This window comes from Pollicipes pollicipes, unplaced genomic scaffold (assembly GCF_011947565.3).
Source record: "Pollicipes pollicipes isolate AB1234 unplaced genomic scaffold, Ppol_2.1 Scaffold_3812;HRSCAF=4468_pilon_pilon_pilon, whole genome shotgun sequence".
Lineage (NCBI taxonomy): Eukaryota > Metazoa > Arthropoda > Thecostraca > Pollicipedomorpha > Pollicipedidae > Pollicipes > Pollicipes pollicipes.
In genome coordinates this window covers 151,529-169,307 of record NW_023596380.1, presented here as the reverse complement: position 1 = coordinate 169,307, position 17,779 = coordinate 151,529, and the positions used below count along the sequence as shown (strand labels likewise).

Here is a 17,779-nt window from a genome sequence, read left to right as displayed (position 1 = left end):
TCAGGATTTATTTTGCACTTGGAAAAAGATGCGTTCAACTCATTTCTGACGTGGAGATGGTTGTCAGACGGCATAAATGCAAGCTGAACCTCGCCAACTAACGTGGTTTCGCCAACTTCGGTGGTCGGTTTATGAAGCTGCCAACTTTGGGCAGTTTCATAACTGAGAGCTACAACTTCCACCGTGTTTAGTTTGTATGGCATGGCCGTCCGAGCCACGAACTAGTTTCTTAACTAGTTACTTTCGCCGACTCTGTCTATACACGAGAAGCCTGTAATCGTGCTGAAAATCTGAGAGAGACAAGTTGTACCTGTCGACGTCTCATCTTTTTTAATCATGCAATAAAAAAAAAAACAATATGTTGCTAGTTTTGCTTTATGAAACTCACCACTGCTGGCTGGCATGAACTGCCGGCACTGCGTCTCGCCAGTTAAGGCAAACGGCCTTGAAACACACCAGGCACCGCTTGCCATTCGCATTCGGGAGGGAAGCACATCTATCTGTCCCCCTTGAAATTTCGGGACGCCCCATCATATCGACAAGAAGCCCCGGATGACCGGGAGAAAATGCTACATCAAGTCAAAAGGGGCGCCCTTTGGACAGGCCGCGGACAATACCTGGCCGCATGAGACCATGGATGGCCAAAAGCAGGCCCTTTTAATTAGCGAGGCCTCACATGACTCGGAGGAGGCTACCTCAGGCACCTACGAGGCCTAGGGAAAGCAGCAAGACCCACCAGCCCATGAGGAGGCCCCGACTGGAAAGACCAGAGGTCCCCACTAGATCAAGGGATGTTCGTCTCTATTGCATATAACTAAGAGACCCTTTTGAAAAACTGGACAAACTCCAAAGAATTCTTCTCGACAAGGTTAGGGAAAGGAAACCCCAGTTTGGTTTGCTCTCCTTGGAAAAGGTAGGTGGTGTAGCCCTTGATAATGAGAATTCCAAAAGACTTGAGTCCCAAATAACTGAGGAGCCAAAGCAGCGGAGCTCGAGAGTATCGGTTTCGTGTTCCAACGGATACTGCTCACTACAAAATCACTGATCCGGTCCAATCGCGATAACCAACGCAAGAAAAAACGATGCTCATAACAGCGCAGTCCCGTGATTTCACACAGTCTACAAATTAAATAATTTTAATTCGATTTCAAAGCGAAACATCAAACTACAAAGGTACGCTGACCGGGGTAACAGCAGCTCCGATGTAATCTAGAGGCGGGGTCACGACTTCTTTATGCTGACAGCCGCCGACTTGCAATGTACCAGGAGGTTCTGGCATACCCAGAGGTCGCCAGCTTGATAACGTCGTTTAACCAGCATCTCCTGGTACATGAAATGGCTGTTACTGTTCCCATAACAACTCCTCGCCCATCAAGCAGAAAAAAAACAGGAGCTCCAGGTCATTCCTGATTTATATCATACGTACCGCAACACAGGCTTTGTCCAAATTTAGCGGCTCGACGTAAAACTAATTCAAATTTAATTAGGTGTAGGATAGACCCATCAATTCCAAAGATGACCAATTACACAGGAAGAAGACACACAGCCAGGAGTTTTATCCCGCAACTGAAACATAAACCTGTCGATATCTTTAGACATCGCCTGACTTACATTAAAGATCAGCCCGATCCTACAGCCTTGGCAAATGAAGTTGGCGAGATAACATAGCCTCTTCATGGTTTTCGTGACATTTTTCTCTCCATTATAATGATAATAGATTTTAAAAGCACACGTCATGACCCAGCAAACAGGTAAAACTTCAAGTTGCATTACTTGTGTCCCAAAGGCGGCTTTTGCTTTGAAAATATACATTTTTAAAAAGAAAATATGCAAGCATTTCCTTTCTTGGCAAAAGTAAAAAAACGGTGATTTCCGAAATTAATGAGCAGTGATGTAAATGTTTCAAAGTTGAAGACATGTGGTCCCTTTAACTACGTAAACATAAATGATAAGCAATGAAATGATGTCATCAGCAAGCGAAATACTGGCTACAAAATATTGTCAAGGTACCTCCCCACGCGTTGCATATGGATGCTTCTAATTTACAGCGAATCGCTTACAAAAAAACAGGCTGCCGAGATCACCGGCTGCAATAAGGTGAACAAATTACAGCGAAAGACTCCCGAGCAAAACGTTCCGAAGAAAATATGCCAAACTGCACTGAATAAAGAACACGATGGATCGTTCAGACCAAATCAATGCTAGTACCTTCCCCATAAGGCACCTTTAGTAGTCCCTTGTCATAAGGTACCTTTAGCACCTTATGACACTAATCGCAAACAATCGTTGGGTACACAGTTAACGATAAGTTCGAGGACACTAGCATGTAGAGGATGGGATGCACGTATGTTTGTATTGCATTGACAACACTCTCCTACACGAAATGGCTGCCCTGAGTGTCGAGTCGATAAGATTAAGAGGAGAGACACGCTGAAAAGGACACTCGTGGCATTGATCACGCAGGAATACATCAAAGGCGCACGTACAGAACACCCCTCAGGTACACATACGCACGCACATATCGTCATCGCGTTCCAGGTAATAGTTCACACCTGAACGCCGCGGGTAGCACGGTGAGGAAAAGCTTTGTACAGTTGGAGCCATTGTATGTTGGAGTGTTTTCAGCGCCAATACAATACATGCATACATACATCCCATTCTTTACACGCTACAGTGTTCTCGAAATTATCGTTCGCTGCGCACATACCGATCATTGGCGATGACTGTTATTGGGGAAGGTACTGGCATTCATTTAGTCTGTTAGATCCTCGTGTTCTTCATTCCGTGCAGTAAAGTGTAGTTTCTTCAAAACTTTTTGCGCAGCAGCCTTTTGTGTTGAGAGCTGGTCGATGTGATTGCACTTTGCACCAGGTTATCTCGGATGTAGAGAGAGTGAGGGAGAGAAAGGGGAAAGAAAGAGAGAGAGGGGAGAGAAAGAAAGAAAGAGAAGAGATAGAGAGGGGGAGAGATAGAGAGCGAGAGAGAGAGGGAAGAGAGAGGAGAGAGAGAGAGAGAGAGAGAGAGAGAGAGAGAGAGAGAGAGAGAGAGAGAGAGAGAGAGAGAGAGAGAGAGAGAGAGAGAGAGAGAGAGAGAGAGAGAGAGAGAGAGAGAGAGGAGAGAGAGAGAGAGAGGAGAGAGAGAGAGAGAGAGAGAGAGAGAGAGAGAGAGAGAGAGAGAGAGAGAGAGAGAGAGAGAGAGAGAGAGAGAGAGAGAGAGAGAGAGAGAGAGAGAGAGAGAGAGAGAGAGAGAGAGAGAGAGAGAGAGAGAGAGAGAGAGAGAGAGAGAGAGAGAGAGAGAGAGAAGAGAGAGAGAGAGAGAGAGAGAGAGGAGAGAAGAGAGAGAGAGAGAAGAGAGAGAGAGAGAGAGAGAGAGGAGAGAGAGAGAGAGAGAGAGAGAGAGAGAGAGGAGAGAGAGAGAGAGAGAGAGAGAGAGAGAGAGAGAGAGAGAGAGAGAAGAGAGAGAGAGAGGAGAGAGAGAGAGAGAGAGAGAGAGAGAGAGAGAGAGAGAGAGAGAGAGAGAGAGAGAGAGAGAGAGAGAGAGAGAGAGAGAGAGAGGAGAGAGAGAGAGAGAGAGAGAGAGAGGAGAGAGAGAGAGAGAGAGGAGAGAGAGAGAGAGAGAGAGAGAGAGAGAGAGAGAGAGAGAGAGAGAGAGAGAAGTACAACGTAGACACTACAAGCGGGATTTGATTGCAATGGCGTGTCACTCCTCGTTGCCACATTCTTACACCACGAACGAATGCGCCCATCGCCAGCACCCCAGACAAGCTGCCACCTGCAGACTAGGCCAACGGCAGTGATCAGCACGCCGGCGATCCACCAGCGTCCTTCCATCCGTCCGGCATCCGGCGTTCGCCCGTCCCACGCGTGTCATCTCCTGGCACGCCGGCCGCGACCGACGCCGCGACAGCTGCGCCAATCACGGCGCGCCATCGGGTGACAGGCGACCGTGCCCCGTGCCGCACACCGTGAGCGGCGCCGGCCGGCCGCTCCCGGCGGGCCACTGTCGTGACCCAATCCACTTAGGCCGGCCGCGTCCGGGTGCGGCCGGCCCACACGGCCGCTAATGGAGGCGCGGCGTCCTGGACCGGGCGCTGGACGCACCGCCCGAGCCAGTGTCGCGCTGTCGCGACAAGATGACCCGCTATGTCGCGGTCTGGTGTGTGATGTTTGACGCTGGTGGCTCGCAGGGCAGCTGGTTGTGGTCTGCTGACAAGCGCTGTTCGCCGGCGGGCAGCTGCGGTCCCATTTCCAGGGCTGCCAGGCCACGATGCAGCTGGGCCGCGAGATCACTGCGCGTGACACAGCTGCGCTGATGTCTGGCACTGCCAGCCACCACACAGCTGATCACCTATTCATCACTGCTGGGCCACGCAGATGATCGTGTTCTTAGCCAAGATAAAGATGCTGCATGGCCTCAGGCCTTGGCTGTTACGAGACGCTGCTCGGGCATCGCTCCCAGGAAAGCTGCCCACGTTCAGTTCCGGGAACATCCAACCGACTAGAAGCTAGATCTAGATCTACACTTAGGATTGTAGACAATCTAGGACCACGGCTGAATCCCACACCAGTGACTCATTCACCCCCGACTTTTCTCGCAAGTTGTCCACAAGTCTCCCCATCAATCGTCGCGTTACCCAGGTCGTGAGTCAGCAAACCCGCCAACGCAACGCTCAAGCACGGACACCGCGCGCGAACCCTTCCAAACTTCGGACTGGAGCGTCCGACTGCGGCCTCACTGCCGACGAGCAGGCGAGCCGCGCCGGGTCGGCCTGCCTGCGGCGACGCCTCGCGCTCACGGCGAGAGCTGGGCCGGCCAGGCGGCCCCCGGTGATCACATCTGGGCGTCACAGAGCGGAGCCGCGTTACGGCCGCCGTGGGGCGCGCCTGGGTATTCCCGATAAGACCGAACGAGATCAGGCGGACCGGATAGGCCGCGGCACAGTTTATTTTACGACGCACTCTAATTTATGCCACTGCACCGCCGGATCAGCCAGTCCGAATGGAGACTTGGTCTAACGCTGCCGGTCTTCGCCGATGCCCGACTGGCGGCCGGCGCAGCGCGCCTCCGCCGAGGGGCGAGGTCAAAGGTCGCGGTCGGCCGCGGCGCGTCCGGTCACACCGGCGACGGGCGCAGCGGCTGGTTCGGCCACTCAAGACAGCAGGGCCGCCGGCAGCGCGCCGACCAAAGGGTGGCCAGCGGGCGCCCGACGTGCACGGACCCAGGCCAGATGCCTCGTCATGGAGCGCCACCCAGTGGCAAACCCTGTCTGCCTTCGACGCCATCGTTTCAAATCCACTTTGCAGCTCGCTGAGAGCCGGAAACTTTCATCCCTGCTGAGCGCCCGCTCAATGCTCACTTTGTCTGCATCATATGGCGGCCGCTGGAGAGGCCCTCGACGCGGCCTCAAGGTTCTAAATGATAGCCCACCTCATATATTATGTACAAAGCGGAGCATAGGGCTCAACGAGATGATGTCACGACTGCAATAGAGCCAAGACAAGCGAATTTCATCCTTATAAATTGCACATCCTGCGGCAGCTTTCGTAATTGGCGCCTCACAGCTGATCGGCGCGCCACCAAAGCTGACACACTTACCGCGAGGACACGCTGCATGCCACGTTTTACACTTCCAATGTTAATTACATAAAACGCATTTAACGAGCCCTTCAGTTAATAATATCTGTTCGAGTGGCAGGCATCGGAAAACTCGATGAAACGCAGGCAATGTCTGCTCTTAATCAGGCAATCGCTCGAGTTTCCCTCGTTGTCTTGTCCTTGGCCATTCTCTTGTTGCGGTAATATGGCAAGGTTGCCAAAACAGGATTTTATTACACGCTCGTCTTTAAAAAGCGCCGGCAGATGCACAAGTGCTTGATCCTCCAGGGATCCATCCACCCATTCGGAACAATGGACCAGTGCAGAGGCAATCACGACCCGCCCTGTGGCGTCGTCCATCCTTTCTGCTGCAAAAGGCGAGATCCCGTGAGAGAAGTGAGCAAAAGATCTCCCAACCTACACCAAACAACTCCGCCAAAAGACACCACTCCAAAATGGTTGAGGGGCCCCAAAGGATTCCGGGAAGTCCCCGAGCCTCAAAGGTTTTACACCTGCGCTGACATCAAGGCGGCGAGCAGCATCAAGCCCGCGTCCCCAAAGAGCTTCAGCACACCGCCAAAATGACCCTATTCAGCCAGAACTTGGAGGCAACACGGCCCGCTGAGCACGGCTGAGGGCCGCCACTGGGCTAGAGGCAGCCGAAGCCCGTCAATGCCAGATACTCACGTATTCCTCGGCGGGGTGGGCGCGGAACTCGCGGGCGAACACGTCCAGGATCTTCTCGCCCACCCAGCGGCCCTTCGTGAACGTGGTGAAGGTGAAGTAGTATGGGTACACCTTCCGCAGACCTGGGGGCAGCGGCAGCGGTCACGGTGCGCTCGCTCCCACCACAGGAGTGTCGTCGAGCCAGCCGACTGCTGCGGCGGCTACGGAGTCGAGACGGCTCCGAAAGTGAATTCGCTCCCGGGATTGGACACGTTTCGCCTTAAAAGTTAGGAGGGGTCGAGCGGAAACCTGCAAAGGTTGCGGACGCCCATCCCGAACTGGACCCACAACCAGCCCCGTCCATAAGGCTGCCTCGAGATGGATTTATGAAAACGGGCTAGTCTTAAGGCTTTGTGGGCTATCTCTGACGAAAAAAGACGCCGATCAGTTCATGTTCGCATGAAAACGCCGCACTCAACGACGATTAAAACACACGCTCGCTACGCAGCACGAAAAATGGCCTTCGGCACGGCTGACCGTTCTCAACTATCTTCGCATGGTTTTGGACTAACAATGTGCAACGAACAGGACCAAAGGAACATAATGGCACGGACGGCACCCCTCCGCCACAGGAGGGAGTACCGCGCCAGTCTCGCCGCACGCGCCGCGCCAGTCCGCGGACAGAGACGCCGCGCCAGTCTCGCCGCCAGCGCCGCGCCAGCTCAGCAACCGGGCCAGCAGCCTCATACAGCCAATAGAGGTACGGGCATGCTTGAAAGAGGGTCTGCTTTTGCATTGCCTGAGGTTTTAGTGTCGTCTGGGGCTTCATGTGGGATGCGGGACACACAATGGGCGCAAAAGCCCCCAGAACGGCGCCTAAGCATGCACGCAAGTCCACCTATGGGCGCAACTTCTTCTTCGACCCGACAGGTTCCACTTGGCTACACCTGGGCTGGCCGCGGCGTGTTTCGTTGGCTCGAGAGCTGCAACAAACCCCGCACCAGGCTAACCGGGAGGGAGTGGCACCCGTCGGCGTGGCCCACGCCGGCCGGGGGCGGGGGACGTCCTCAGCAGAGCGCGAAGGTCTGTCTTTTGTTAAGTGCTGTCAGCCACGGCGGTTCGGTGGCAAGGTCCGGAAAGAAACTGACCAAGGTCCTCGCTTGCACTCGCCATGGAGGTTCTTCAAGAGGGCCCAGGATAGGGCTCTCAAAGGTCCCGGGAAAACGCCGTCCTTGGCTCCGGCTTCAGAAGATTGGCCGTCACTTAAAGGCAACTTCCAGCGACGAATTAGTACAATCCGCAACACGCAAAACGTGTGGGTTACGTCATTAATCCACAAATTAGCACCGTGTCATTTCTGCTCTAAGTTGTCATAAACATGGGGCGGGTGGCGAACTGCTTTTATAGCAGTATGCCACCCCATAATAACGTCAAACTCATAACACACCACCACTCTCACACAATAACGTCAAAATACCACACGCAACGGACTGTAGGTTGGCCAGCCTGTTTGGCAGGCGCATCACTCGCATCAGCGCGGCGCCGGCCGACTGCAGCGCAATGTTCAGCGCGATCAAACGAGGCCGAGAGAGGCGGGCTGACTGCCGGGCCTGCATCAACAAACAGTCGCCCCGGCCGGCAGCCGACGGCCCGGGTAACAGGCACGCCAGCCGGCTCCTCCACAGGCGAAACGGACCGGGTCTGTGGCTCGGGTAACAGCCACGGCCAGCCGGCCGGCTCCCAAACAGAGCGAACGAGCCGGGTCTGTGGCCCGGGCCGGCAGCCGACGGCCGGGTAACAGCCACGCCAGCCGGCTCCCAAACAGGCGAACGAGCCGGGTCTTTGGTCCGGGCCGGCAGCCGACGCCCGGGTAACAGCCACGCCAGCCGGCTCCTACACAGGCGAACGGACCGGGGTCTGTGGTCGGAGCGCTGCGTCACGCGGCGCAGTCGCGGGCCGGAGGACGCGTCGCCGCCGCTCGTCACCCGCCCACGGCTGCCGCAGATTGGCGCTGGACAGTTCAGCGTCGCCGAGTTCGGCCCGGCGTGGGGACACCTTGGCGGAGCTGCCACTGAGAACCGGGCGAAGTTTTCAGCCAGGATGTCCCGGAAAACTTTCACAGCACGCCAGCCGTTCACAAGCGGACGCCGCGCTCGCCTTGGTCTCGCGTGAAAATGCAGGGTACAGCTGTAGAAAGCAGCTGGGCGGGGCGACGTCCTGGCACGGCTGCGAGATCCACACGAAACAGACCCTGTGAATATTCAAGCCAGGCGCTGTAAAAAGGACACCTTTGAAAGCCTCATACTCTCCCCCTGATCTGACCAGTCCCAGGCTGCGATGCGGGGCACATCCGTAACGTGTGCACCTGTAGGCGAGCCCGCGCTTTGCAGGGCATTTATGCGGCTGATTGAAGGACCTGTTCCTACAATATGAGCTCTTGTTTAATAACATGCGGCACAAATTAATTACAACAAACTAGAGCAAAGACTTTTATGCATCAAGTTCGATCAGCGGAGCATTCTGTGACGACAATTTGTGACTACAGACGGCTCAACCGACCTGGTCTGCACCGACTTCTACTGCTTCTAGAACAAAATCCCTTCTCCATTTCCAGCTTCACAGAACAAAACTTGAGTTGAGCAGGGGATTACGAGTGAAGCCTGAGATTCCATTAGCGATGTCTAATGGAAAGGCTGCACCTCAGGCTTACCTTTCATGTAAACCTACTTTTTCATGAGAGCCTGCCTCTTCGGCAGGATATTTAGTTACCTGTATTTGCGATGCACCTCTGCGAAACAAAAGGGGCCCGAGAAAAACCTGCATCCACATTCCACCTTTGGTTAGATTATCCGCTCGACTCTCCCGCGATCGTCCTCACCCTCTTCTTCTTCTCTCACCTGCACCCAACTCACACACCACACAAGCGCTTCCTTTTTTACTCGTATCCTATCCTACTGTCTGAAAAGTGATCAGAGAGAGAAGGGAAAAAAGAGAAAGATTGCTCGTGAGTTTTCATTAACCTGCACCATCTGAAGTAGTGGCATCGAGAGCAATTTCTTTGCATTACGTTTTTTATATTTTGCTACAAACTTTTACATTATTTTATTACTGGCGGTATGAAACAGATTCCATCTTTCAAGTCGCTTATCGAGTACCGCGACACATTTCACTAACACATTTGTTACAGACCCAGTAGCAGAGGTCGACCGTAGTTGTCGTCAGACCGGCATAAGGCAGACTTTGATCGGGGGTGACCCAGCAGGCGTCAGCCAGGCCCGGCGTACGCTTCGCTCAGACTTCGCAACGCTTCGCAAGTCCCTCTCTCTCGCAAGTCTCTCGAGACGCTTCGCAAGTCTCTAACTGAGGGGGGTGTTAACACGGCGGAGACACTGAAAACACGTCAACAAACGCATTTCACCCCGTATAAGGCTCACTTTCTTCTCAAAGTTGGGGGAGGGGGGGGGGGGGGGCTTGATCCCAAGTTGAGGGGAGAACTGGCGCCACCAGATGGATATGAAACTACACCTCTTGCCATCCATAGGTTGCGTGGCACGAGATATGAATATCGCTCCCAGCATGAGATGGCCGACACATGCCGAGCTCACGCGCTGCCTGACTTCAGCCCACCTGTGTCTCTTTAGTCTGACTTCAGCCCACCTGTGTCTCTTTAGTCTGACTTCAGCCCACCTGTGTCTCTTTAGTCTGACTTCAGCCCACCTGTGTCTCTTTAGTATGACTTCAGCCCACCTGTGTCCTCTTTAGTCTGACTTCAGCCCACCTGTGTCGCTTTAGTCTGACTTCAGCCCACCTGTGTCTCTTTAGTCTGACTTCAGCCCACCTGTGTCTCTTTAGTCTGACTTCAGCCCACCTGTGTCTCTTCAGTCTGACTTCAGCCCACCTGTGTCTCTTTAGTCTGACTTCAGCCCACCTGTGTCTCTTTAGTCTGACTCCAGCCCACCTGTGTCTCTTTAGTCTGACTTCAGCCCACCTGTGTCTCTTAGTCTGACTTCAGCCCACCTGTGTCTCTTCAGTCTGACTTCAGCCCACCTGTGTCTCTTTAGTCTGACTTCAGCCCACCTGTGTCTCTTCAGTCTGACTTCAGCCCACCTGTGTCTCTTTAGTCTGACTTCAGCCCACCTGTGTCTCTTTAGCCTGACTTCAGCCCACCTGTGTCTCTTTAGTCTGACTTCAGCCCACCTGTGTCTCTTTAGGCTGACACCACACACAGGTCGTTTGACTGGGTAATTCGCTAAAACATGAGACGACTATACGCCACCTGGATTAGTGGCGATTTATTCATTGCAGCCACCGTACAAATACTTTATGCAGTCCCAAATGGGCCGTAACTGGAGTTCGAGGATATCACCGCAAACCACAAATGGAGCACACTGGCTTGGTTCGGAGGCGGTGGTAGGCACTCCCGTTCGTTCATACTTCACTGCCACCACATGGATAGCTACGAATCCTTCCAAACGGGTAAATGTAAACCACTTTGGTGATTTGAGCAAACTTTAAACATGGCGGGCGTTTCAGTACTCTGCCGGAAGGCAGAGCACTCCAGCGCGAAGCACGTTACGATGGTGTTTTGCAATCGGTCAAATATCTTCCGAGTATGTCATCACTTCAGAAGAATTTCGTCAACGAATTATGTTGATTCAGACTGCTGTTGGACGAAAGTCTGCCTTGAAGCGAGAAAACCCCCAAGGCAACTGCTTTCTGTCCTGCAAACTCAACCAGCCAACCATGTACGCGCAGCGTTTACAACCACGTTTCGCACCAAATGACACCAGTCTCACCACCTTGCGGATGAAGGCACACCGCTCGTGAGTCCCCACCGGCCCGCGTCCCCATGATTCACGGGCTTAGTTCAAGCACCATCTGCGGCGAGTCGCGTCCTTTCGCCGCCGCGCCGGCTGGCTCACCAGGCGAACGGCGAACCCCGTGAACTCGCGCGTGGCGCCGGCTTCTCACCCCGACGCCAGCTTCCGACGGCGCTGTGACCGAGCCGCCCGATCAGCTCCCACTCACGAGGCTCCGTCGCACGGGGCTGCCGCGCGACCCTCGGCGTCCACCAGCGACCCTCGGCGTCCACCAGCCGGGCCGATCAGCTCCCACTCACGAGGCTCCGTCGCACGGGGCCGCCGCGCGACCCTCGGCTCCATGTCGGGAAAGGTGACCGATTCACTTGCAGTGAGGTGTCTGAGGAACGACCCACGGTGTTCGAGCACTTGAGAGGAGTGTAAGGATCGCTGTCGTACTTGCGCCAGCGATACTCAAACCCCAACTCGATGCAGAAGAACCACATCTGCCCCAGCAGCGCCAGCCGCAGCAGTCCGGAAACAAATCCAGCGTTCGTGAAACAGCTGTGGACGCGCTCACGAGCTCATCGGTACCTGGCATCGCTCAGCACGCCAACCGACCGCCAGCGCAGAGCGCCACCGGACCCGCCTCTGAACAGGCGGCCGGCGTCGCAGAACAAATTATCATGAGCGCCCGCAGCGACGGCCTCAGGACCGCCAGCGCCGCCAGCGCCGTGGGCGCCATCCCATCCATTGGCCCGGCACGCGCTGATGACGCACGCCGGCCGGCGATTTCGGAGGAACGTGAGGCCATTACCGGCGCTGGCGGGCTGGTCGGGCGCTAGCTGGGCGCGCTGCATCGGGGACTCCGATGCAGTCGCGGCCACGTTTAATGACACGATGAGCCAGCGGTTCGTAAGCTGTTGTTTGCCGCTCTGGTTTCAAGGCAATAGGGTGAATTAAAAAAACGCATTGGCAAACGCAATTCATGCCCACCGTCCGCGCCATGTACGCATGGCGAGGGGAAGATCCGACATAATTTTCAGGTGGAGATACCAGAAAGCCTTTCCGTGCTGGCACGGCGGAAAATGCATCCGACAAGAGTACTGAGAAAGTCAGAAGCTGTCAAAACCTAGGAGCGCACAATACAACGAAGAAAACACAGAGGGATCGCAGCGAAAACAGCGACAAGTGTGATTGCAACGGACCGCGAAACCAAGCAGTGACACAACATCGCAGCGCAGGAAAGAAAGGGGGCGTCAAAATTACAGGACCGTTACGGCGGGAAAAGAAATTGGGCCTTTTGGGCGGTTCGGCTGCGCAGTTATATAACGTCCATAACGCGCCGTTATATAACGTCCTAATCAAAGTTGATGACAAATTTCAAGGTGGGCTATTATGTTACGCGAACAATTGGAGTCGATGGACGCACTGTCACGTTATTGCTGTCATGCTGTCATGACACACGTGTCTTATACCGGAAGAGGTGTCATTTTTAAGCCGACAGGCCCGCAATAAGCGGTTGAAAACAGCTCCAAAAGTGGTCCCTCTTACCCGTTACAACTGACAACGGCCCTCAGGAGATTCTACCGTCGTCATGACGACGGCAGCTATCATGTACCGCGGTCGCGACAACTGCAGATGTCGCGTACTCGAGCTATATACACTCTGGGGCTTTCACGGAAGGAAGAAGCGTAGGCTGTTACAAGGCGTTGACAGCGTAGTTTGGACTCGAAGATGACTTAAATATATCCTTATGATATTTTAGTAGTGCTGCAGTGCCACTACCCAGTGCTATTATCACATTAAATGGTCCTGAGTTTTCACCAGAGTATGCTTTTCAACTATGCCTCGAAGGAGGGACACCCTCTTTAGCACGAAAAGGAATTTCACATTTGGGACCTCCAAGTAGTTCACCCAATGCCTCTCTGAGACAGGCATCTCCGCCGTCACTGCTCCCCCGTGCGGCGAGAGTTCCCTCCGCGAGCTGCGGGAGGTCCCTACACGAGCCCCAGCCCGCGGCGCCACCGCCCGCGCCGCCTGCTGCCCCCACTTCTCGTCTCTCCGCACAGTCTGCGCCCCCCGCCCCAATGGGCCCCTCCCTGCCCATTAGCGCTCGGTAACATGACCGGTCAGCAGCGACCTCCGCCTCGCCGGAGATTCCCACCGATCCGGTCTTGCCGAGCGCACCACCGGCCGAGCAGGAGCCCGTGCCGGCGGTCGGCCCTAATTAGCGTCAGCGGCCGGCGCCGGCGGCGCGCAGACCTGCGTGCGCCAGCCCGCGCCGCCCCGCACGCAACACGTGCTCCGGCGCGCCGCGGCGGACGGGTGCGGCACGTACGGACGCGCCCGACACCAGACAGCGGGCGGAGTCTGTGCTCGGGGCGAGACGGGCACGTGCGGTGACTTGCATCCAGCTGACTGCGGGGTCACCCTGCCGCCTGCAGCTCGGTGGTAGGAATATGAAAACGGGAAGCGGGCCGGGCTGCGAACTGAATGCAATCAGCCTCGCTGTGGAGAAATCGGGGCGATTTAGCCGCGAGCAGTCGCTTTCAGGAAAGTACTCTGGCAACCGACCCGGAACGGGCACACGTGCATTTGCATGAGATCAGCACAGATGTAGTTCTACAGAACTGCAACAATATGAATTTATCTGAAATGTCAATGTCGGGAGCTGAACGAGGTCGAGAGGCAGCACAAAATGTCATATACATCTGACAATCGACGTCACGTGCCCGCATTAGACACCCGCCAGCACTGACGTCAGACATCCGCCAACAATGGCGTCAAATGTGCGAAACACGACGTCACTGCCGGCCACCGTAACTTCTCTAACATCCTCGTACCTCGCCTTCTTGCGCCGCCATCAGGGCAAACCAAGACGAGCGTGCCGGAAGAGTAGGGGGGGGGGGGGGGGGACAGCATCGAGGCCCAGCCTGCTGATATCAGACGTCGCACTCGCCACCCCCCCCCCCCCCCCCTTCCCCAGGCGCGCCACTAAACCGGCACCGGCAGACGACGTGAACGGCTATTAAGCGGCGAGCATGCATACAGATGGCGGCTGCCGTCAGGGCACGGCCGCCGCCAGCGGAGCGGGAGACGCTACGGCCGTCTCGTCACGCGCCGTTGAGGCGTATGGCAATAGAGCGCAAGGATCAACCGGGTAGGTGGTTCTTGGCGCCGTACCAGGGTTGTTCGTCGGGACGTGCTGTTGTTCAAAACGCGCAATTCCATGATCCTTGTTCAGCAAGGACGGCGCCAGCGGGGCGCATGACGGCAGCTCTTGAATTCTTCCCGCGATTTCAGCACATGCCCACCTGCGCCTCCTCCTCCAGCCAGCGTCCGTCCAGGTCGACTCCAGGGTGATGGGAATAGCCGCCTGGTCACGTTCGGACACGGAGTTCACGCTACGAGCAACCGGCTGTAGCTCACTACCAGATGAAAGACGGACAGAGAGACCAAGCCTGCGTCTCTGCGCACCCGAGCCGCTGCGAGCCGGCACACAGAGGCCTTCCAAACCTCGGCAGCCTCTGTGACGTCCACCGCAGAGTCTGTAAGCCGGACGTCATCGCGCCGGCAGCGTAACGGCGCTGCGCGAGCTCGTCTCAGGCCCTGGCCAAGGAGGTGTAGCGGCGAAATCACCGGCCAGCCGGCTCCTGTGGACGCTCTGGCGGGCCGCTCCGAGCCACAGAGCACAAACATCAAACGCACCCGCGCTTTTACGCAGATCAAACCCTTTGCAGAAGCCACGGGACGCCAGCGATTAGGTGACGGTTCGGAAAGCCGCAGCACCGCGCTCGGACGTCGCCCGTGCACCAGGCCTTTCAAGCGCCCAAGATAGCGACTTAACACACTTCATGTCATATTAAGACCAATTCCAGGAGAAACACACGACACATCCTTTCAGCTTGGAACAAAACAACCGAAATATCGCCAGACACCGAGCTGCAGCTTTCTGCTCCTGCGGAATGTCCGGGACGAGGTGTTCGCACAGATAGAACAATTATTCAGGCCATTGTCCCCGGCAATGCTGCTATTGTTTACGCAAGTGGTACAAGTGTAAATAATAACACCATCTATGAGAACAAGAGCTGAATAATTATTACTGCCGCAGCCTTCTTCCTTGCCATCGCAGTCATTCAGACGCCTCGTGATGTCATACAAAAAAATGTCAACTGCAAACCAAGTATCAAATCAATGTCAACCAGCTTACCTGGTTGAGACGACATCACTCAATCCCGTCTGACTACGAAGCGGCAAACAGTAAGTACATGAAGCAATGAACGCGCGATGCTTTGCATACCTCACGTACGCCCTTAGCACGGGCGACCTAACCAAGGCCTAGCCAGCAGCCAGTTCAAGAGCGCCCTACTATTGCGCCAATTCCCCTCTCCAGTCCGTGCCCCCTGTGTAAGGCAGGGGAGGAGGTCACATGCCCCCCCCCCCCCCCGGCCCGCGGCCTCGTTCGGCCACTGTGGCAGACCCTGCCGCCCAGATCGGGAGCCACCTCCCGTTGCCCACCCCCCTCCCCTCCCCTCCGAGGTCACGGTGGCGTTCGCAGGCAATAACACAGGCGCAATCTTTACGACTTGGCATCTATTCGCAGCCAAATGACAAAGAAGGATAATTTCGAGGATCGTAAAGCTGGCTTCCTTCCTAGTTCATCTAAGAAAATGTCAGTGTTAAGAAATGAACGGGCGATAGTGGTAATTGAGCAGCATCTACGGTCAGGTTCACACAAGAGAAGGTCCGTGTCATACATGAATTGGCAGAAATGGTGATAACAAAAATATAGAATTATACAACACGTATGTCATGCTGAATGGTAATGTGGTACAAACATGGTTGTATTAGCATGCGAAGAAAAAACGGCATTTGAGCTACAATTGCAACGTTGGAAGCTTCACCATTTGGCAAAAAAAGCAAACATACTAACGGTATATTCCTGACGCCAATCTCCACAAATGGCCTCGAAAACATGTAAGTCCAGCCACAATAAGCAACCGCCCTTCACGTTTACACTGAACCGATATTCCAAGTGATAACTTGCGCATCAGAAGACCCGATATGGACGACCTAAAACAAACCAAACTTGTGTGGAAAAAAGACCTCAAAAAAGGATGGTGTGCCGTTCTGTATGTGCAGAAGACCGATTTTCCAAGCCTATTTAGAGCTTTGACACTATTCAGCTTTATATCGACTAGCGGCCATTTCCACGTGCACATAATCGGTTCTTTAGTCATCCGCTCGGTGCCATTTTTTAAGCACCGGAAGCTCATCGCGCGCCGTCGCAGAGGTGCAGGCCGAGCCAATTTCGCTGCCGCCTAAATTGAACATGCATGGCTGAACAGATGAAGGCAGGCCGCCGTCAAGTGTGAGAATATTGTAAAAAGCAATCAGCTGGCCCGTCAAGCCAACACGGTCTCACTGCTGCCGACTAAATACAACAGCGCACAGAGACTCCAGGCGCCGGAGCACCGCGCGTGCATTCATGTCTGAGATAGCCATTCTGGGAGTCTAAATCTAAAGTTGCCCGCGGCATAGAAATGTCGGAAGTCGTTTCGACGAAGTTTCACCTTCCGAACGGCAAAAATCTGCACACGGTGCCATTTCCAAATGTCAGAAACTTGTGTGAAGCGTTCCTGGAGCGCACCCAGACATCTCGCGACTCAGCATCGGAGGAGCGGCATAACTTGGGCCCGCACTTACCGTTCTCGAACCAGTACGACGTCTCCGTGTATCTTTCGTCGGTGAAGCCCGGACGCTTGGCCTTCAGGGCCTTTGTCTCCAGCTTCGCCTGCAACAGGGCCAGTGCGGTTCAGCGCAAGGCGGCAAGCCCGCGTTCAAAGAACAGGGGATCTCCGTCACACTCGAAATAGCCGCTCTTTCAGCAGTAAGTGCGAAAATTAATGAAAAACGGCGAGCCATGCGACCTGTAAAGAAGCCTACTTTGTCAGTACCTGAGCATGCTGAACAAAGCGCCACGTTAACCTGGGAGACGAACAGCTTTGCGAGAAAATGACACTGCCTATTAACATACGCTAAGGTGCAACCAATCACATTTGTGCTAAGCGGATGACGCGCTGGTGCGCCTGCCAGCTGGCGTCTCCGAGGGCAGCCCAACTGGCCGGACCCGCCATCGCAACACCTGCCGGGACGGGCTGGCGGGCGGCCGGACGCCCCCCCCCCCCCCCGCAGAGGGGACGACTCTCGATCTCCACGGTCCATCCGAGTCGTCCGCGGGCACGATCGGTCCGAGTCGGCGGGCAATCGGCCCGATCCGGCGCACGTGGCTCTGTCGCCAGGCCGGACGCCCCCCGCGCGGCGGGGACGACTCCCGATCTCGCGGTCCATTCGAGTCGTCCGCGAGCGCGATCGGTCCGAGTCGGCAGGCAATCGGCCCGATCCGACGCGCATGGCTCCGTCTGCAGGAGCAGCCCCCTCTACACCGGCGGCAGCTCGCCCACGCCGGCTGGCTTATTCATCGGCGCCTCCTGCATAATTGCGCATTAATTCTCTCGTCTGATGATGGCCGAGTAGAGCTCCTTCTGTCCATACATAACAGAGAGGCACAGGCTGGCGTGACACGCATGGGGGCGTAACATCGGCCTGAATAAATCACCAGCCCGCCCCACGCGACTGGCAAAAATGGCCAGACTTGATGGCTTGTTTAAGCATTGAAGTGCCGGGTCAAATCCACCTCGAAACGGAGCATGTCG

At 55.2% G+C, this 17,779-nt stretch overlaps 1 protein-coding gene across 1 annotated transcript in view; it reads right to left on the bottom strand.

Annotated features, from left to right (window-relative positions):
- Positions 1 to 17,560, bottom strand: part of LOC119093012 (RNA pseudouridylate synthase domain-containing protein 2) — a 58,579-nt gene extending 41,019 nt beyond the window's left edge. Inside the window, exons 1-3 of the mRNA XM_037215904.1 lie at positions 17,510 to 17,560; positions 16,770 to 16,857; positions 6,283 to 6,404 (exon numbers count right to left, since the gene is read on the bottom strand). Coding sequence (XP_037071799.1) covers positions 6,283 to 6,404; positions 16,770 to 16,857; positions 17,510 to 17,560 — 261 coding nt within the window. The remainder of the gene's footprint in view (positions 1 to 6,282; positions 6,405 to 16,769; positions 16,858 to 17,509) is intronic.
- Positions 17,561 to 17,779: the final 219 nt, after the last annotated feature.